Consider the following 21649-nt stretch of genomic DNA (forward strand, 5'->3'; position numbering starts at 1 on the left):
CCTAATGAAAGAAGTGATTGAGCAAACATATTTTCTTATGGCACAGTAACCATGGTAATGTCTAGTTTCAAGTGTCCAAATAAAATCACTCTCAGTTAATTGTTACCATTCAGGGTAAAAATAGTGTAAGGTGCAGATTTTTAATTTGAAACATTTTCATCAAAAATAATATGATGCGTATTTTGAAGCAAACCCATGTTTATCTAAATAAAGTACATGATTTACAGCCTGAAGAAAGAACTACAGTAGTTTTATTTGTCTTAAACCAATGTACAATATACCATAAGTAAACAATTAAAATAGTAAATGTTTTTAGAAGCATAAAAGCAAACAAAAGTACTCTTATTTTTAGTTTTGTTTGTTTGTAAGTATGTTTAAAATGTTTCAAGATGTACATGCTTAAATTCTGCTGTTTTTGGAACAATTATTTACCAAATAATACGCTTTTAGAACATTAGGAACACATTTAAAAAAAAATCTAGGTTATGTTTCTATATGGCAAAGTTTTGTTGCTTCTTTTACTCGTTTTATGTTGGTTCTTCCTTAGCTCAAAACAACTACATGACGTTTGCCTAATGAAAGAACAGATATTGCTATATAATCAGTCACGTGTGTAGTAATACAAAGCATCAAGGAGAATTTATGTTGTATTCTACTTTCTCATGTAGTGTTTCATTTATGGGTGGAATATTTTAACCAAAAATTGAATTCAGCATTGAGGCATAATATTAGTCATCAGTTAGATTTGTTCCAAACTGATTAATAATATTTGAGAGCAAAAACAGAAAATACAATTTACATAATACAATTTTAAATACTGTGAAAGGGTACCAGATGCTCCCGCCCACCTCCTGCGAGCTCCGTGAGGAGAATTCAACGCACCCAGCAACACAGTCATGTGACTGGTCATGAGGAAGTAAACAGGGCAGCTGCAAAGGGGTAAGACATTTTAGCCAGACTCTTAACGCTTACATATTTGTCACCACATTTCAGCCTTAAATTCAACCAAGGCTCGTCAGACATAAAATAAATACACATTTTTATGTATTTATACTTCGCCTACCGTATCGCTAGTGATTAAAGGCACTACTGAAGCTAAAGGCTAACGGGCTAGTAGTAACAGATGATGGAAAAGCGTAAAATAAAGTAAACACGTTTCTTAAAATATCAATCCTTCACGTGTATCAGTTCTTGTTAAAACGCCTTGGGTCTACGTGGGTGTGTGCGCTAATGTTGAAAGCAGTTTTCTTAAAATAACATCATAATTATGCGTTGTGCATTGGTCCTTATAAATTAATACATAGCCATTGTACTGATGTGCTGATTTTGAAAAGAGACAGAGTTGTACTATTTTGCATGTTCATAAATTTGTTCGAGTCAACTTATAATTGGCTGAAGTTTTTGTCAATCTAATTTTATTTAAGCACATTTCAGAAGAAGAAACTCCTTGTATGAAACAAGTTACAACAAAGGGACTAGCATGAAAGCAACAATCACACCAAACAAATGCTAAGTAAAAAAGATATTTATTGTTAGAAAACTGGAATAAATGTCATATAAAATGTAAATATGCAAAACACACTCCTAAACTTTGCAGAGAAAGCATGAGAGACGGATATAAACAGTGTAAACCATTAAATTACTAGGTGCTAAAAGACTAGAAGATGTGTGCTAACCATGGAATAAAGTAATATAAATCATAACATTTTTCTTTATTCGTGATACATTTTTATATAGCTGTAAAAACCAGACTCTACATCCACCAAGAGCTGCAAAACACAAAAGAGGTATAGTAATAGTAATTCTTTAAAAATTTGTTAAGGTTATATGAATTTATTCAAAATGTTTTTCATCGATATCCTGCACTAGTAATCAGTCAGGACAATATAACCTGATCAAAAAGTCTTAAACAGTTTAAAAAAACCCAACATTTTTTCCCTTGTAGAAATATCTGGAACATTTGCAACAAAAGAAAGGCCTCTGCTCTCTCCAGCCACGATGGTGGACTTCCTAGCAGACAATAACCTGTGTGGCCAGGCAATTCTCCGGATAGTCTCCAGAGGAAACGCCATTATTGCAGAGCTCCTGCGTCTTTCTGACTTCATCCCCGCAGTGTTTAGGATGAAAGACAAAAGTGATCAGCAAAAATATGGAGACATTATCTGTGACTTCAGCTACTTCAAGGTACGAAACAAATCATTTAACTTAGCTGTATGAAGTCGCTTTAAGGTCTCGGCTTGATCTACGTTGTCAGCAAGACAGAATGATTGCTTGTATTTGTATGATGTGTAATTCTTTCTTCAGGGACCTGAGTATTATGAGGGGAAGCTGGAGGCCAAACCGGACCTACAGGACCTAGATGAAGAGTTCAGAGAGAATAATATCGAGATTCTGTCGAGGTTCTATTTGGCTTTTGAGAGTGTCCACAAATACATAGTGGATCTCAACAGGTACTTCATTTTTATTTTTTATTTTTTTCCAGATGTATTTGGAGAAATTAATAGAGGCATTACTTCACTTGTAGAGTTTCAAGTCTATGTGTAATATTTTGAGTTAAGAAATGAACTGTAAACTGTATCTTCAGTCGATTATTTCACCTCGAAATAAGGATATTTTGGATTTTTGCCAACTTGTAGCCCATTTCACACCCAGGTGTTGGAGTTTTGGCGTCCATGTTGTACATCAGCTTACTCCTCTGCATAGAAAAGAATTCTCATGAATTATAAAGATTACAAGTCTTCACAAATAAAGGAGAACTAGTAGTGCACATCACCTTGAAGACACCATCCCCACAGTGAACCATGGCGGCACCATCATTCACTCCACTGAAAAATTTGAATCCCATTTATTCTTTTCTTTCCACTTCGTCATTAGACTTAATTCTGTTTTGGACTATTACATTACAGGAATTAACTTTAATAGTTTGCGTAAACACTTGTGCAAGGCTCTGCATGTATCGTTATAATGCTATATCTCTCCAGATACTTGGATGACCTCCATGAGGGCATTTACATCCAGCAGACTTTGGAAACTGTGCTCCTAAATGAGGATGGGAAACAGCTCCTTGTAAGAGATCGTGATGCTTCTTATTTGGCTTCCTTTACCGTTAGATGCAAGCTAACATAGCTGACTGCGCTCTGTCTAGTTCTCACATCAAAGTAGAGTGTTTTGATTTGGTTTAACCTTTACATCTTTTTAATGCCCACCCAGTGCGAGGCTCTCTACCTGTACGGAGTCATGTTGCTGGTTATCGACCAGAAAATTGAAGGAGATGTCCGGGAGAGGATGCTCGTCTCCTATTACAGATACAGGTGAGAGAGTGTGACTCACACAGCGCCCCCGCCGACGAACCCCCCGCGGAGATGCAACATTCTCCGAGTGAGTCACACTTACAGTGACACGGTGTAATCCTGCTCGCAGCAGAAGCTGAGTCACTCACTTGGCTCATGCAAAGGTTATCCCCCTACAGCGGTTTCTCAAATAAAAACAAAGCAAAACAAAAAAACACATGCATGCCGTATTGAAGCTACACCGTTATGTGTAGAATATTTTGACAAAAACATCTAAGTGCATTAGTGCCACAATGTCTGGTTTGACCGAGACCGGGTTTGTTGGTGCTTCAGTGCCGCCCGCTCCTCTGCCGACTCCAACTTGGACGACATCTGCAAGCTCCTGCGCAGCACCTGCTATTCCGCCCAGCCTGGAGCCAAACGGCCGGCCAACTACCCGGAGAGCTACTTCCAGAGGGTTCCCATCAGCAGCACTTTCATTAGCATGGTTATTGGAAGGCTGCGCTCAGATGACATCTACAACCAAGTGAGTAAACGCGTCATAAAGCATGTATTGAGTGTATAAGAGAGAGTATGCTGTAGATCTGATGAGACTTTAACCTAAGGTTTTGATTGTAGCCACGTGTTAGTAGAATTAATCAAATTTTTGGTTTTCGAAGAATTTATTTTTGGAAAATCTGGATTTTTTTTTTTTTTTTTTACCAATGCACTCCTTTGATTTCCATAATTCTGAGTGATATTGGCGCGCCCAAGCCCGCCATCTTGTTTGACAAGAGTGTTTTATAGCCTTTATTTATTTGGAGTTTGAAGTCAGGTCAACTCTATGATGTAATATTAGAGCCAGGCTAAGATTATTTTGTAATTATTAGAATAAAGTCATAATAGTACTAGAATACAGTAGTAATATTATCAGAATAAAGTTGTAATTTTATGAAAATGCCAACATGAAAAATATCAAATAAAAATGAGGAATGTTGAGCATCTTGTGAAGTTATACTCTGGTATAAGCTTTACAGATGATATTAATACTTAAAATAATACTTAATCTTTTAGCACATCATCATCAAATTATTATCAGTAGCAGGACTTTGAAGCATTTGTGCAAATGATCGTCTATTTTGGAGAAAGATCTATACAACTGAACTGGTCACATCAGACAGTGATAACTAAACTATTTTTTCATTAGAACGACTTTTTTTGTGCAATTTTTAGACTTTTTTTTTTCCTGGTAAAATTGTGTCTTTTTTTTCTACTAATATCACTACATTCTTGTAACTAAACAAAAATACTCTTAGCCTGGCTATAATTGTCTGTCATACAAATCCACAGAAGGGATTGAAATTAAAACCACATGTTGAAATATATTCAGTAATTTCTTCTTTTTTTTTTATAAAAGAAAGCAAGCAAAAAGAAATTCGATTGAAATTGTAAATCGGACCTGGTATGAAAAAACTTGAGATTTCATTTTTAAGCCATATCGCCCAGCTCTGTATTCTTCATCCGATCCATGACTGTGTGTGTCCTTCTGTCCCTCAGGTGTCCGCCTACCCTCTACCGGAGCATCGCAGCACGGCGCTGGCCAACCAGGCCGCCATGCTTTACGTCTGCCTGTTCTTCAGCCCCTCCATACTGCACACCCAGCAGGCCAAGATGAGGGAGATAGTAGATAAGTACTTCCCTGACAACTGGGTGAGATCTCATTTTCTGATTTTAACATGAGGCGTTTTTTTGTTTTTTTTGTTTATAAACTCAACGTTACGTGCCAGTTTGATGTTGTGAATATTATGTTGTAGGTCATCAGTATCTACATGGGGATCACGGTGAACCTGGTGGAGGCCTGGGAACCGTACAAAGCTGCCAAGACGGCTCTGAACTACACCCTGGACTCGGCGAACGTCAAAGAGCAGGTGTTAAAAACTTCTTTTATTCACAGTACTCTGTTTGGGAATGTACGGAAAGTGGGTTGGGTGTCACTTTAAGAAACGGGCGTTCAAAAGACATAGCATAATCAAACCTATTACTTTAGTAAAGATGCCAGATGCTCAATTGTCCTGGAAGCATTGCCGTTCATCGTAACAGCCACTGCTTTGGACAAATAAATAAATCTACTTCTTTCACTTCCATCACTGGTTGTAGGGCTCCCGCTATGCAGCCAGTATGGAGAGCCTGAGGCCGCAGGTGCAGCAGCTCTTAAAGGAAGGTTTCCTCAGAGAGGAGCTCATCTTGGACAACATTCCCAAACTACTGAACTGTCTGAGAGACTGCAACGTTGCCATCCGCTGGCTGATGCTGCACTCTGCAGAGTCGGGTGAGCATATCGAACAGGTGTTTGTGGAGAGAAGGAAGTCAAAAAGTTTGCTGTTGTTAAAAGAAGTAAATCAGTTGTGCTTGTTGTTTTATTTGAGATATTTAGCAGATTTGAATGAGTAAAAACATCAGTCTGTACTTGTCCAAATGCTGACAGAAACTTGCTTTAAGAGACTCGCAGCTACTTTTGCAGCCAAAATGGAACTTACAAGGTACTGATTCAGGGGAAATGCAAATGTATACCACACTAGAAATGTCTTTCTTTTGACTTTAAAGCTATACACCATTTCTTTTCTGGTCTGCCACACAAAATCTCAGTGTATCGCTTTAACCTGACGAAATGTGAAAAAGTTCAGACGGTCGAAATACTTCTTTAATTCACTGTATGGGAAAAATTTATGCAAAACAAAACAACAACAAAAAAACGGGCATGTTTTGTCTTGCAGCCTATGATTTGAACAACAAGCGGCTGCGTCAGATCAAAGATCAAGTGCTCAACGACTCCAAGTACAACCCCAGGATCCTGTTTCAGCTCCTGCTCGACACTGCTCAGTTTGAGTTCACACTCAAAGAGGTGAGCGGAAACTCGGCATAAATTTTTATTTTTTTTATTCTCCTTTTAAGTATATTAACATTAAAACATCCTGTATTTAATTAAGAACAAAAGTTTGGAACTAGATTTCTCAGTCATTTGTGTTAGTCGGGTCTGTCCCTGTTAGCTCTGAGCTTACGGTGGAGGTAGCATAAGGGGCAGCCAGTTTATTACAACGCAAATTTAATATTCTAATTACACATAAGGCCTGTCTAATCCGTCTTGATCGGCGAACCATCTGCGTGGTCCCTCTTCCAGATGTTCAAGCAGATGCTGTCAGAGAAGCAGATCAAATGGGAGAGCTACAAGAAAGAGGGATCTGAGAGAATGACCGAACTGGCCGAAGTCTTCTCCGGGGTCAAGCCTCTCACCAGGGTGGAGAAGAACGGTGAGTTAGGAAGTGGTTTTAGCTGCATATGGATGGAGAGGCCACTGATTGTTAGTGTTGGATCAGAAAGGCTCCAACTTTTAAAGACAATAATGTTGCTGCTGGGGAGGTTTGGTGGTAAAAAATGCCAGACGTAGCATAAATGGAGGCAAATTATTTAATCTGTGTGTTGCTCAATCCTCTGCTAACCTTCACAGAGAATTTACAAGCGTGGTTCAGGGAAATCTCAAAGCAGATCGAGTCTTTGAACTATGAGGACTCCACAGCTGCTGGGAGGAAGACGGTGCAGCTGATCCAGGCTCTTGTTGAGGTGAGGAGGATATTTATATTTCACCAAGGCGTTACATCTCCAGATTAGATCAATTCCGACATCATTGTGTTATTACTCAAAAGTAAGATTTTTTTTTTTAGCAATAGCTTCTTTGGCGATAAGACAGATAACTTAAAACAGAAACTGTTTTTTTTTTTTTTTTACCACAAAGTTTGGTTGTAAAATGAATCATAATAACAGAAGCAAATAATTAACAATCATAAGAATGAAAACAAAATTCTTAACAATCCTGTCGAGCTATCAAAATGCTTTTTGGTCTTCACACTACATTCTGGGTTTGGGAAACACTGTACATTGCCATAAACACCATCTTCACCATGATGCATGGTGTGGCAGCAGACAGAGAAGTGGTCCAATGATAAATAAAAAAACAAACAAAGAAAGAAAAGGAAGAGAAAATTAAGTAAGAATAGGGAAAAAACAAAGAAAGGAAGATAGGACAACAAATTAACTGTGTCAAGATGGGAGAGGGTGTTTAAAACATATTCTCACAGACTTAGTGCTGTTATTTTAGCCAAAGGCTGCTAAATACTGACCTATATCAGGGGAATTTTTATGTAGTAACTTACTTTCGAATTTTTACTCATTACTCATTGGTTGACATTAGTTTTCACTATGAGTTGGGTTTTTTTTTTCGACCATTCATTAAAGGGTGAAACATCCAGACAGTGTTCATATCTTCAATAGATATTAGAGGCTAATAAAATACATGTGAAAATACATTTTTACAACAGGGGAAATAAAAAGAAGCCATAAAACTGCCACAATACTCCTCCTTTTTTAGTATTTTGTCTTTCAGTCTTTTAAATAATTAGCTCTTTTTTTTTCTGAGTCCAGGTCCAGGAGTTTCACCAGCTGGAGTCCAACTTGCAGGTGTGTCAGTTTTTGGCCGACACCAGGAAGTTCCTGCACCAAATGATCCGCACCATCAACATCAAGGAGGAGGTTCTGATCACCATGCAGATAGTTGGAGATCTTTCGTACGCGTGGCAGATAATTGACAGGTACTTACTGATAACGCATTGTAAAATGTTTCAGAAATATTCCAGAGTGGCAAAAATTCAAGCGAGATTCAGCACAGTATCAGTAAATCAAAAAATAAATAATTATGGTGAGAAAAATTGTCTTTTTAATAGCTGATTTTTTATTTAATTATTTTGTCCGGCATGGTTATTTTGTGTTTCTAGGTTGTCTGAATTAAGCCAAGAACATCAGTAACCATTACGGCTTAACTTTCCTTCTCATAAATTGCCCTAAAAAGCCACCGAGCTCCAATAGTTTAGATTTTTGGGCTTATTTGTGCTCTTACTTTTGTCTGCGTGTGGCAGTTTTTCTCGTTCTTCTCCTGACTTTCGTTTTCTTTGGCAGCTTTACATCTATTATGCAGGAGAGCATCAGAGTCAACCCATCCATGGTCACAAAGCTCAGAGCCACATTTCTGAAGGTCAGGACCGTTTGTACGTCAGCCACATGCAGGCGCTCAAAGATCGGATAACGAGCACGGATAAATTATCCGCGCCGTTGTCCTGAGTTGTGCATGGTGGAAAATGATCGTCTTGTGGGTTCGTGTGTGTGCCCAGCTGGCTTCCGCGTTGGATCTGCCGTTGCTGCGCATCAACCAGGCCAACAGCGCCGACCTGCTGAGTGTCTCCCAGTTCTACTCTGGAGAGTTGGTGGCTTACGTTAGAAAGGTACCTAGCAATGCAGTAACTTGCAGAAGTCTTCAGACCATTTAAACTCTTTCAAATTTGATTTATTTTGCAATTTTGCATGTATTTGTTTGGGATTTTTTTTGTGCCACAAAAAGAAATGAGGCACTGTTTTTAACACTTTTTACAAATGAAATAGTGAAAAGTATTTTGTATTCAGCTCCCATGAGTCAATGCTTTGTAGAAACCTATTATGCTCTGATTACTCCACCAGCTTTGTATCCGTAGCGACTGAAATGTGTGGCAATTCTCCTTTATAAAATAATTCTCACTCAATCGGATTGGATCGAGATCTGCTAACATCTTTTTAAAATCGTATCAATGATTCTCAATTAGTTCATTTTCACATATCGTTATGCTTTGATAAAGCATTTCATAGCTTTATCTAGACTGAGATTAAGTTCAGTTTAATTCTGTTTATTTATTTTGGTGATTGGTAGAGGCAACTGATTGCATTGGATTTCACCTTAGAGGTATTAGAGTTAAATGTGCCACTTTGTTTTAGTTTGATTTACAAGTAATGCTGCAAACCATGTATTGTTTTTTTTTGCACTGTGCAAATTTTGTGTCAGCTTGTGTTGGTCTATGAGATAAAATCCAAATAAAACACCCAGAGATTTGGGGTTTGCTGAGTAATGAAATCTGGGCGCACTTTAGGGATTTCAATACTTTTTCAAAAAAAATGCCTTTCACATGCTTCACATTAGGGATCATGGAATCACTACGTGTGCAATTAGTCATTGAATTATGATTGTTTCTTGAAACTTCTGGTTGACAGCTTGCCAAAATAATAAATTTTTCCCTACAACGTAGTGCACTTCATAGCAAACGACATTAATGTTCTGCTTCTGCTCTGGTGGCTGTAGGTGCTTCAGATTATCCCAGAGAGCATGTTCACCTCTCTGGCCAAAATCATCAAACTTCAGATCCACAATATCATGGAAGTGCCCACGCGGCTGGATAAAGACAAGCTGAAGGACTACTCCCAACTAGGAGCCCGTTACGAAGTAAAGCAACCGCCGCGGTTCAGTCTCACTCCTCCTCTAGTGCTCACTGCATGCCAATGAAGTGGAAGAAAACGCCTTTGATCCGGCATTAAATTAAGGAGATAGATAAGAGGCCCTTATGACGCTCTGTTTTGATGTTGATTCATCTGCTGGATGGGATTCAGAGGGGTGGGGTCGGGGGGGACGTCGTGATTGCTGGCGTTTCGGAACATTTTTCAGTTCCCATTCGCAGCTTTTGATGTAAAGAACAAATTAAACGGGAGGGCTTTGTGTAGAAACGGATTGCGGCGGTAGAGTTACTTGAATTGCTTTTAATTAGAAAGCGAACGGCAGAGGTCGCGGCTTTCGTTTGTGAAATGGCTTCAAATGAAATGTGATTTCAGTGGGTAATATAAATGGGTCCTTGCAAATAAAAACAAGATAGTAAATGCTAATACAACTTAGGTCAAATGTCTCAATGATGGTTATAGTAGAACGATTCTGTCTCACACTGGCCTGATTTGAGTGTGTAGATGTGTCAAACTTAAGGCCCGGGGACCAAATCTGGCCCACCGCAGCTTTTTATGTGGCCCTTTAGACTTTAGAGGGCCACATAAAACGAACTTTCAAGATAGAAGTTGTGTGCTTAAATATTATTTTTATGAGTCAAAGCTGCTTTTATCTGTTTGCTACTGAATTACATTAATGTGAAAATATGTTCAATACTATTTAATTTTAAGAAGTACTCATTGAATGCAGAGACAGCTACTGTATTTGTTAATATTTTAACAGTTTCTTAATGGGTTTCATCAATACATTCTGGCACATTCGGCCCATTGAGAGCATTCATGGTCTTGATACGGCCCAGAATGAAAATGACTCTGACATCCCTGGTTTAGCAGATTACTCCTGCCTCAAACATCTCTCTTCTTAATGCCATTCCAGGTGGCAAAACTCACCCATGACATCTCTATCTTCACTGAAGGCATCTTGATGATGAAGACCACCTTAGTGGGAATCATCAAAGTAAATGTTTCCCAACTCAGTTTCCACAAAGTACAGTTTGTATAACTGGCGGCATTAACGTGTGGTGTTGTTTTAGGTGGATCCCAAGCAGCTTTTGGAAGATGGCATCAGGAAGGAGCTGGTGAAGAGGGTGGCGTATGCTTTGCACAAAGGCTTAACCTTCAGCCCCAAGGCTAAGGTGAGACATCAGATCTGTTTTTCGCTGATAGCAACGTGTCTTGGAGCCTTTGGCAGTCTTCAGTTCAGATTATATCGATAGTCAGAAGTGATGATCGTTCTCCGGAATGCTAGCCAGAAACAGATTACATGCAAAATATTCTTTCTTCTGGTTTAAATCTCAGTGAAGACATGTTTTAGTCATTTTTCCGCCTTGCAAAGGTAAACTCGAAATGTTACTGAATACGAATACTTTCACAGCCCAGCGAACTGATGCCGAAGTTGAAGGACATGGCGGCCACCATGGACGGCTTCTACAGGTCATTTGAGTACATCCAGGACTATGTCAGCATTTATGGCCTTAAAATCTGGCAAGAGGAAGTTTCTCGCATCATCAACTACAATGTGGAGCAGGAATGCAACAGTTTCCTCAGGACCAAGGTCAGGCTTAACACAGAATTAAGCCTGTGAAAACCCCATGGAAGATTTATTAATAAATATTTATCTCCCTTCTAGTTAGAGTGGTTGTTGGCTATTCATTTTGTTCTTAATTGTCACATTAATAGATTTATTTATTTTTTTGCTGCCACGCAGATCCAGGACTGGCAGAGTGTCTATCAGTCCACACACATCCCCATTCCAAAATTCCCGTCTGTGGACGAGTCAGCCACCTTCATCGGTCGTCTCTGTAGAGAGATCCTACGAATCACCGATCCAAAGTAGGTCACAATAGGAAATTAAAGAGATTCTGATTACAAAACTTCTACAATTACTTTCCATATTCACTGGCTTCATGGTTGGAGATGTCTAAAAAGCCTGAAAATAAATTCAGCTTATGTTTAGAATAATCCCACACTGAACATTCAATGAAAATACAACCTTCAATTTGAAGGTTTGATTGAGAGTTAATTGTTTTTACTAAATTCACAGGTGCTGAGCATATCTGGTACCCCTATTGTTCATAAAAGCAACTTGAATTACTTACGAGGATCTAGAAACTAGGTTACGTCCAGACTTCAGGGTTCCCTTTAATGCGTTGTTTTCTACAGGTCACAAGTTTTCTATGGGTTTTAGGTCTGAAAACTGAAATAGCAGAAGATTGATCATTTCTGTGTGGATTTGGACGTCTGGCAAATTTTTTTAATTTTCTGATATTTCAAAAACAAACCTCACCATGCCATGTATTATAACAATGTTCTCAAAGCCTTTGGAAAATAAATAGTCAAACTGCATCCCGTATTTCAACATATTTTCTTTTGCTCACGCAAATCCACCTGGACAATTTGGGGCCTAAAAGCTCAGTCTTAATAGGAGTTTGTTTTATGTCAATAATCCCTTAATATTATACCTTAATATTGATGAAAAAGTTCCAGTTCCACTGGCAGACTATTTCACTTATAACTAGTACTTTTTCATAAATTTTAAAGGATGATTTACTTACAGTAAACTCCAAAATCTTGTGGAAAAGTCACTTGTAATTCAGTCTTGTCTTATTTCAAGTGTACTAAAATATTTGCACAAGAAACTAGACCAGAAACACTTGGTAAGATTTGCCCCCTAAATAAATGAACTAATAGTAAATGTTGGATTTTTTCTAAAATAGGATAATGATACTGGGAGAACAGTAAAAATAGTACTCTTTATTTTTACCGAATATATCCACCTGACATCTACCAAACATTTTTTTATAGGGTGACATGTTATATCGACCAGCTGAACACCTGGTACGACTTGAAGAGCCACCAGGAAGTGACCAACAACAGGTTGTTCTCTGAGATCCAGAGCACCCTGGGCACATTTGGTCTCAACGGACTCGACCGACTGCTCTGCTTCATGATCGTCAGGGAACTTCAGGTATTCAAATTCACATCCCAGAGCCTTCTTACGAATTCACCGCTCACATAGGCTTACTAATATTCATTCTCTAACCTGATTGTGTCTTCAGAACTTCCTGACAATGCTCCAGAAAACCATTCTTAAGGACAAAGCAGTGGTGGATGTTTTCAAAACTGTGCTAGCTGCTGTCAACCCAGTACAAGGCATTGTGGGTAGGTGTTTACTCAGAAAAATGTACAATCTGTCAGACTTTTTTTTGTACATCTTCCTTATTGGTTTTTGTTTCAATAGCTAATGCCAGCAAACTCTATGCAAGTGCTGTGGCCAAATCACAAAAGATCTGGGGTGCATATCTGGAATCCATCATGAAGGTAGCAACTTCCTGTTAACTGAGGAGTGAACGGAAAATAAGAGGCACTGTCAACTTTCTGTCAAAAACTCAGTGCTTTTAAATGATGTTAAGAGTCTGAATTGTTGTAGGTTGGCCAGATGCAGATTCTCCGGCAGCAGATTGCAAATGAGCTGAACTACTCCTGCAAGTTTGACTCCAAGCACCTGGCAGCTGCTCTGGAAAATCTCAACAAGTACGTCTGTTCTCACCACCAAGCAGAGAATATTTTAATCGTGTCTCAGCACTAAAATGGCTTTCCTGATGCCAGTGCTTGAAAGTAAGGATTCATTTCAAAATATACATACAGTATTAATGCAGATAGGGCTGAAACAATTAGTTGGAATAGTTGCAATTAATGGATTATTTGAATAGGTGACTAGTTTACTCAAAAAAACTCTAACATATTCAGATCAGTAATAAAGCCAAAACTATAAAAAATATGTATACATTATGTGTTTAAGATAAAAACACCTTTGTAAATAGGTTTTAGGAGTTTTAGCTTCATCTGGTTTAGATTTTCTAAAGAAATCCTATGTTATTGCGTTTTAGGCAATTAAATGTTTATCTTTTTAAATGGGTAGCTGAATTACTCATTTAAATGACTAAAAAAATGTTTATTTGCATCTTTTAATGAATTTCTAAAACTGGCTTGAGTTGTGATAAAAAAAAAAAATCTGTAGAATGTGCCATTTTTTAAATCTGGCCAATCAACATTTATGTTGGATATAAATGGAACGTCAGAGAATGTTTCTCAATATGAATATGCTTGTATCTCACCAGGTCTCTGCTAGCAGACATTGAGGCCCACTACCAAGACCCAACCCTGCCCTATCCTAAAGAAGACAACACTCTTCTGTACGAGATCACTGCCTACCTGGAGGCCGCTGGCATTCATAACCCACTCAATAAGGTTTGCAAGAACAAAGGTTTCACTTACAATTCAGTGATTTTGCTATTTTCAAGAGTCTCATTTTGCCTTATCGGTTTGCATCTTCTACAGATATACATCACAACAAAGCGTCTTCCGTACTTCCCCATCATCAACTTCCTGTTTGTTGTGGCTCAGCTGCCTAAGCTTCAGTACAACAAGAACCAGGGTACCTTCTTGTGCAGTTTTAGTGTTTTATTTTTTTAGAGACAATGTGGTACAACAGTGCTCATAGTATTTTAACTTATTCACTAGCTTCTGTTTTAACCACAAACTCCAATGTATATTTCGGTTGTTGGGGGCGTGTCGCTACAACAGTGAGATTTTTGTAAGTGCAGTCAGATTGGATGGAGAGCATTTGTGAAGAGCAAGTTTCACTTCCTGCCACACATTTTCAACTGGATTTAGGTAAGGAAGAGGTCGACTGAATGCAAGTGTGGGCCACACTTTTTAGAATTTCTTAAAGAAATGTGTAAAACCATATATACTTTTCTTTTTACATCTTATTAGTGGCCTATTTTGTTTTAGTTCATCACATAAATTCTCAGTAAAATACTTTGTAGTTTGTGGTTGGAACATCACAAAAACATAAAAAAGTATGTTGACTTTTCGGCTTTTTGACTGACTTCCTGACTCATTTCTCAAAGGAATGAGCTGCAGGAAAGCTACAGACCCAGTTGACTGGCCACCACTAGTACTCGGGATGCTCACGCTCCTCAAGCAGTTCCACTCCAGATACACGCAGCAGTTCCTGGCTCTCATCGGTCAGTTCATCCGATCTATCATGGAGCAGTGCACAAGGTAACAAAACGGCAGAAAACTTTGATTCTTAGGGTAGTTTCTGGTTGTTTCTTAGAGCTTCATAACTGCACATTTCGGTTTCTGTTGTATTCCACAACAGTCAGAAAATCCCAGACATGCCTTCAGATGTGGTGGGAGCGCTGATGTTCCTCGAAGACTATGTGAAGTACACGAAACTCTCACGCAAGGTAGGGCAACAATCAGTTTATCTTACACATCCGAAAACGCGGTAAGGATCTGTAAATGTTAAAAAGACGTATAATTTTAAATCAGTATATATGTGTTTCACAATGCTTGTCTGTAATGTAGTAAGCAGTCGAGTCTAAAACATTTGACTGTTTATTTGTGCGATGGTAACATCTGTCTCCTCTTTCCTCTGTATTCTAAAGGTGGTCGAAGCTCACGTGCCCAGTTTTATTTTTGATGAGTTCAGAACAGTACTGTGAAGATCTGGCTATGTCATTTCATCTTAAGATCCCCCCACTTGCTGCCTGGGGTTTTTCCTCCATTTTTGTGTTGTTGCTTGGAAAAAGTACAAGTGGTATACATATCAACAACAATTTTTCAGTAAGATACTGTACTTTTCCTTTCCTGAAATATAGACCTTTTTAATACATTTTTTATATGTCATATCAGGAGAATAAAAGGTGTTATAATAATGCCTTATGAATGTAAGCCGCCTCTGGTAGTTTACTTACATTTCATGTGTTAAACTAATACAATATGCACTAATTTTGAGTTGTACCACAAAGCTAATGTGGATTACCTTAATGTACTAATAATTTGTGCCATTGTTTACTGAAATTTGCCAATAAAAAGGATTCTTGATGATCTCCAAATTAGTTTTTTGTTGTTGTTGTTTACATCTGATTTTTATGCGACTCTCTTATTTTGAAAATAATTTACCCGGAAATGAAACGTTAGCCGCTTAAGAAGGGGTTTTTCATCCGTGTTATCGTCATTTGGCTTCAATGTGTGTTTTCTAAAAACGTTTCAAAAATTAAACACGGAAAGACGCTGTTTCTAAACTTAATGAAATAACTTTGCGGCTAGCTGTGTTAGCCGTAGCAGGTTGCCGCGGACGTTAGCAGGCTAGGCTAACCGGAAGTCGCCTCTGTTGTCACCAAAGACAAACGTTGCAGTTGAGGATGTCTCTGAAGGCTGTGGACGGAATACTGTCCAGCTTGAAGTCATGTCAGACAGACCTCGGGACAGGAATGGACATCGTGACAGATATTGCTATGGACCTAGCGGAAACTCGGGGTAAATATCACAGACTCTTTGTGAAATTTTTTTTGGTACAGTAACAGTTTTCTCCGGCGTGTTTTTGTTCTTGTACTGCTTTTAATCAACATATTTATTGTCAGGGATGGAATGTTTTTTAAAAAAAGACGTTTTTCAACTATAATAATGAAACTGATGCATGTTCGTATACTACTACTATTACAAAAATGAAAGTCCTCTGATCTTCTCCCCAAAACTTATGATTGTGTTTTAGGAGGATCCAGGTGTAACATTCACCTTTTGATGTCAAACCTATATGTTTGCAGAATGTAATCAATATTTTTTGAGGAAAGTTTAACCAAGCAGTATATATATATTCTGTGATTCTTTATTATATTATTTTTCCCACAAGAATTATAAGAATACCTTAATATTTCGACTAGCAGCATTTTTATTATCTTGGTGATTATGGGACAACAAAAACTTAGTCGAAATAATAACTTTGATATTTTGACTTAGTGAAGTCAACAGTTGTGACAATAAAATAAGCTCAGTCTTACTGACTTCTTGTCTCATTGACACAATGTGATAATAAAATTGGGAGCCCATCAAGGAGTTTTGAGATGCATAACTCATGATCATGTACATGTTCGTATAATTTTATCTCTTATCATGACTGAGTTTTAACCGGCTGAGAAAATTAGCTTTGTGCACAGCTTTGGAGCTGTTAATAATACTAAAATTCAATAAGATCACTTTAAACATTTGTATTTGGCTATCGAAATGATCTGGAATTTAAATCAGATTAAAAATGTTACAAATATTGAAATTGAAACTTTAGCTAAATGTGTTTTCTGACTGCCAAATTGAAAATAAGCTACTAATTCATTTGTGTCTTATCAGAGATTTAAGACGCTTGATCTCTGTGTACAATTATTATCAGATAACATTTACTTACTTAAATAAAGCAGTTTAATAATTCCCTGTGTGCCTGTGTGTGTGTTTTGCTCAAGATGAAGACATGAACCCTGGCATCAAAGAGATGGAGGCCATGATTCTGGAGTGTGCGAAGCTGGACAGGGAGATAAACTACTTTGTTGATATTGTACAGCAAGCCACAGCTGAGGTGAATCACAATGTGTCACAATCAGAATCATCCAAGTGGAAAGCACTCCAGCACTTCTTTTAATTCACCAAGATCAAACATAAGAGGGATTATGGAGAAGAAGACTTTAATTAACGAAAAGTACAATGTAAATGTTTGATTCCTGAATACATCATTGGAGCTTCTTTTTTTGGCATTTCTTTTACTTGATATTTTCCACATCTAATAAATAATTTTGAAGCTTTAGATCAATTACATGAAGCTTCTTTTCCAGTTTAATAAGCTGACTGACATGTGTTTCTATCTGTAGGTCACTCCCCAGCATCCAGAGGCCATGTTCAGCCTGTCTGCCAAAGTGAAGGAGCGGTTTGCAGAGAGAATCGCTCAACTCTCCAACGCTGATCTGAACAATCACCAGAAAGTGGCTGCATTCAAGGAGAACATCAAGAACTCTCTGCAAGAAGGTTAGACTTTGTGATTCTATTGGTCAGGTATTGATGTATATACAAAGTATTTACACCCCTTGGGCCTTTCTGCCACTGTCTCGTATTAAAAGCACAAAATTCTGCGTGTTTTGGTTGGGATTTTATGTTGGTTAAGAGTATGGCACCTACCAAGACATCGCTTTTTTTAAACTGAGGGTTTTTTTTTTTTTTTTTTTTTGGCCTACATGCAAAATGCTGTTTGTGCTGAAAAACTAACTGTACATCACCTTAAACACGTCATCCCCAAGGGAAAACATGAGAGTGGCAGCAGCATTCTGTGGGTGTGCCTCTCTATAGGAGGGACAGTGAAGGTAGTCGGAGTTAGAGGGAACTTGGATGGAGCTGAACAGCAGAACGATCCAAAACATACATTCAGTGGTGTTTGCTGCTCCCAGATTTTCTCCATCCAATCTGACTGAGCTTCAGCTATTCTGCAAAGAAGGTTGGACAGACCAGCCACTTTGTAGGTGTGCAAAAGTACGAGAAAGACACCCAATGACTTGCAGCTGCAACTTTAACAAAAGATAGTACATACATGTGGGTAATATGACTCGGGTCACTGAATATAGAGGGATATTTAGCTTTTATTTGTTTTTTACCATATGGAAAATGGGACTGAAACTAACAATTCTTTTAGTAATCCATTATTCTTTTTCTATCTTTTTAGAGAATTTGACCCACATGAAACTAAAACTATCACATTAGAGGATGGAACATACGGTATTTACAAAGTGGGGTCTTTTTTCATCTTAAATGCAAAAAAGAAAAAAATTTTGTACAGTTTTGGTTTAATTACCTCTCTGAGTTAGTATGTCTTTCAGCAAATGGGTTTTTATGAGTGTGTATAATCCAGTCAGTGATTAATCGATTACTAACTAGTTGACGATTATTTCAATAACCGATTAGTCACGATTCATTTGATCAATCGTTTCAGCCCCAATAGAAAATGTAACTGCAATCCTGTGTTTGTGATAAATGTTTCATGGGAAACTTACAGACTTTGTGCAAGGGGATTTATTTTGGAGCAAAGCGTTGAATCCATCACCGCTGAAGTGCTTCCTCCTGGCATAATCTGTAAGGCTAATCCTGCCCAAGCACGCCTCTTTTGCATACTGGGTATCCTCCAGTCGTCCTGTTGATGTTCCAGTTCATCATCACCGACTCGCTGTGATTGGACACAAGCTGCGTGCATGTTGTGCTTTCTTTAGCCGACCAGGATTCCGCAGAGGGCATAGAGGAACTCGACGAGGACATCGCCGTCACCCAGAGCCAGGTCAACTTCACCTGCCCACTCACACAGGTAAATCATTCCTGGATGCTTTAACACTTTCTTTCTGGACTTCCCATTAGAAATCACTCACACTTTCCAGTTTCAGCAACTGAATGTTGTTGTTTTCTTTCTTCCTTTCTTTCCTTCTTTCTTCTTTTTTCTTTCTTTCTTTCTTCCTTCGTTCTAATAAGTTTTGTTACTCAAAGCAACCTGCCTGCTGTGTTTTATCTGCATTCAAGGTGGAGATGGTGAACCCAATGAAGAATAAGAAGTGCAACCACCACTACGATGAGGAAGCCATACTGAGTCTGATCAAAACGAAGCAGAGCCAGAAGAAGACGTGCCGGTAAGACACTCTCCCTGCGAGGACGCTTAGAGAGTCGAGTCAGGTTCAGCGCCGGTAAACAACTCGGCAGGTTGGCATGGGACCAGCAGCAGGCTGCCTTTAATTGCTTAAAAAACCCCCCCAAAAAACACGGATTCCTCATTGTAGCGCTTTGATGTTGGAGTCGAGCTAAATGTGGAGCTCTGATAAAATCCCAAAGAAAATCTTCCATTCTCCATTCTTAAGTTTTTGATATGGCCTTTAATGAAATTCTCACTAAATATTAAATAAGTCGTGCTGCTGCAGGATCATCTCAGTAAATAAGAGTAATATTGAAAAGAGCAAATCTCAGAGTGACTCAATCAGAAAGTGATGAAAGATTGATGAAAGTAGTTATTATAAGCTCGAAACCTAGATTATTGCAACGTTTGAATGTCGTAAATGAACAATAAAATAATTTTTAATACAGAAATGTTGGCATACTGAACCTGGTTGGGCCTCTTTTTGCATGATTTCCTGCATGAGTGCAGAGAGACATGGAGGAGAGCAGCCTGTTGCTCTTCTGAGAAAGTCCAACTTTCTTGATGTTCTTCCTTTCTTTCCCGAAACTCTTCAATGAGCTTTGCTTCACAATCCCCTCCAGGCTGCAATTATCACACTTCTGCTTGCGCACATTTTTCTATCACACTTTTTCCTTCCACTCAATTTTCTGTTAGTATTCTTAGATGAAACACACTCCCAGTTTTATGGGAGTTGATGAGCCAAAATGAATGTTCAAAATAAGTTTCCTTGTGACACGAGTCTATGTAATTTATGACTTTCATTTCTTGAATAAAGTTACTGAAATATCCAAACTGTTTAATGCTCTTCTGTTTTACAAAGATGCACCCGCATACGAGGTAGGTTTGCACTCGGTTATCCCACAGAACATGTTGGAAAACAATTCTCCAGTCGATATACAGAGAGCTTTTTGAGCGTTAAAGTTGCTTTCCGTTTGAACACCTCAACATGTGGTGTGTGTCCTCCAGGTGTCCTGTGGTTGGCTGTGGAAACGGAGACGTCAAAGAGTCCGACCTCATTCCTGACCAGATGCTGAGGAGGAAAATCCAGAACCAAAAGCGTCAAAGCAACAAGACATGATGCTCTGCTTTGTATTTCTGTAACCTGGTGCTTTGAGAGCAGGAATTGTTGGTAATATTTTCGGGCTTTTTTTTTTCTTCTAGCGGATGGTTGATGGTTCCGACATTTCATTGCTTGTAAATGAAAGCTTCATATATTTTCTAAATAAACGATATTAGCTAAAATGACTTCTTTTTTTTCACCTGACGCAGTATGTTAACTTAACCATCAGAGGGCGCTGTTTCTCCAACATCAGGGTAGAAAACAAACTCCAGCATGGATTCTGAACTCAGCCTCAGGTTTGGACGTTATCGTGAGCTCTTCTGTCTTTTTAAGAAAATCCCAACTAAATAATAAAAATACAGCCTTTTAAAGGAAAGCACTTTATTCTCTCAGCAGGAACAAAAGGAAATCCTGAATCAGGAATGTGAGGAAGCCATAAACAAACTGGTCCGCCACCTCTGTGGGAAATGCTCTTAGGTGATTACATTTCTCCTTACATGCTGAGAAGGACCATTGTTCCACAGAGAAACAAACAAAGGCTGCGTTGAGATGAAACTAGGTGAAGCTAATCTGCTTAATACCCTTGCATCAGGCATTCTTAAAGATCTCTAATAGCTCTGTCCATACAAGGCGCGAATCACACGGCAGTAAGAGCACTTTGCCAGAGGAGAAATCACCCAGCAATGAAAGCTGTGGCTGATGTTGACTTTTTCATTTCATTCTCGTTTAGAGGTAATTTAGAAATCATTTACTGTGGAAAATGGGGAACTCATATCGGCGTCACATTCACCGTTCATTAACAGCGCTCTGTTTGTACCAAGTTTTTAATTCAGGCATCTAAAATGAAGGCCTTAAAATGTCTTAAATTCATTTAAAATAATGTAAGCTGCCCTTAAATACGTTAACCACGGGTCCGATATATTGTCGTGGCAGGACTATTTTAATCTTTTATTATTATATTATTATTATTTGCAGGCCTTTTCTATCAGGCAAACGATTGAGTCGCCCGCAGACATCTTTGCGTTCTGTGACTATAAGTGGTTGAGGCTACTGCTAACTAGCTGCTAATAAACCCTGGTGAGCTATCTAGCATTTGCAACTAAGTGGGTAAGTGCAAATTTATTGACAGTTGGCTCAATGACATTTTCGGCACTGGCTCACCGATAAGAGGCGAGGTGCATTATGTGCAAAAAACAACAACAAAAAACAAACTTTTAAGGTAGGCATTATGAGGATTAAGGTTAAAGAAAGCCTTATGCAACGTGGAAATTACAAAGCTGCTAACAAGAGCCACAAACAGATCCCAGAAACTTCACAACTACTCCGCTTTGACTAATACAGCAGGATCTCCCAACCATTCCTTGTATTTGTGTGTCT

At 38.5% G+C, this 21649-nt stretch overlaps 2 protein-coding genes across 3 annotated transcripts; both read left to right on the forward strand.

Annotated features, from left to right (window-relative positions):
* The first annotated feature begins 866 nt into the window (after positions 1 to 866).
* On the forward strand, positions 867 to 15574 carry washc5 (WASH complex subunit 5). 2 transcript variants are annotated; one of them, XM_032558502.1, is made up of 30 exons: positions 902 to 939; positions 1738 to 1787; positions 1946 to 2184; positions 2305 to 2450; positions 2982 to 3066; positions 3211 to 3311; positions 3624 to 3816; positions 4827 to 4979; positions 5084 to 5197; positions 5427 to 5598; positions 6044 to 6171; positions 6448 to 6577; positions 6775 to 6887; positions 7746 to 7912; positions 8277 to 8352; positions 8489 to 8599; positions 9484 to 9624; positions 10549 to 10629; positions 10706 to 10807; positions 11047 to 11226; positions 11380 to 11504; positions 12477 to 12639; positions 12731 to 12833; positions 12913 to 12992; positions 13102 to 13205; positions 13793 to 13922; positions 14013 to 14109; positions 14588 to 14741; positions 14842 to 14929; positions 15131 to 15574. In XM_032558502.1, the coding sequence occupies exons 3-30, from the start codon at positions 1999 to 2001 to the stop codon at positions 15185 to 15187; spliced, it is 3480 nt and encodes a 1159-aa protein (XP_032414393.1). In that variant the 5' UTR covers positions 902 to 939; positions 1738 to 1787; positions 1946 to 1998; the 3' UTR covers positions 15188 to 15574. The 2 variants fall into 2 exon arrangements, with proteins under 2 accessions (XP_032414392.1, XP_032414393.1); XM_032558501.1 differs by lacking the exon at positions 1738 to 1787 and having other exon boundaries at positions 867 to 939.
* Positions 15575 to 15694: 120 nt separating this feature from the next.
* Positions 15695 to 20454, forward strand: nsmce2 (NSE2 SUMO ligase component of SMC5/6 complex). The gene is made up of 6 exons (XM_032558504.1): positions 15695 to 16004; positions 16979 to 17091; positions 17381 to 17534; positions 18764 to 18855; positions 19065 to 19171; positions 20179 to 20454. The coding sequence occupies exons 1-6, from the start codon at positions 15890 to 15892 to the stop codon at positions 20288 to 20290; spliced, it is 693 nt and encodes a 230-aa protein (XP_032414395.1). The 5' UTR covers positions 15695 to 15889; the 3' UTR covers positions 20291 to 20454.
* Positions 20455 to 21649: the final 1195 nt, after the last annotated feature.

The sequence above is a fragment of the Xiphophorus hellerii genome, chromosome 3 (genome assembly GCF_003331165.1).
Source record: "Xiphophorus hellerii strain 12219 chromosome 3, Xiphophorus_hellerii-4.1, whole genome shotgun sequence".
NCBI lineage: Eukaryota > Metazoa > Chordata > Actinopteri > Cyprinodontiformes > Poeciliidae > Xiphophorus > Xiphophorus hellerii.

Coding starts and splice junctions, on each gene's coding strand:
- washc5 (XM_032558501.1), top strand. CDS start 1,999: ATGGTGGACTTCCTAGCAGACAATAACCTGTGTGGCCAGGCAATTCTC. Junction 6,172..6,447: donor TTGAGTTCACACTCAAAGAG/GTGAGCGGAAAC, acceptor TCCCTCTTCCAG/ATGTTCAAGCAGATGCTGTC. Junction 14,110..14,587: donor TCAGTACAACAAGAACCAGG/GTACCTTCTTGT, acceptor CATTTCTCAAAG/GAATGAGCTGCAGGAAAGCT.
- nsmce2 (XM_032558504.1), top strand. CDS start 15,890: ATGTCTCTGAAGGCTGTGGACGGAATACTGTCCAGCTTGAAGTCATGT. Junction 17,092..17,380: donor TACAGCAAGCCACAGCTGAG/GTGAATCACAAT, acceptor TTCTATCTGTAG/GTCACTCCCCAGCATCCAGA. Junction 19,172..20,178: donor AGCCAGAAGAAGACGTGCCG/GTAAGACACTCT, acceptor TGTGTCCTCCAG/GTGTCCTGTGGTTGGCTGTG.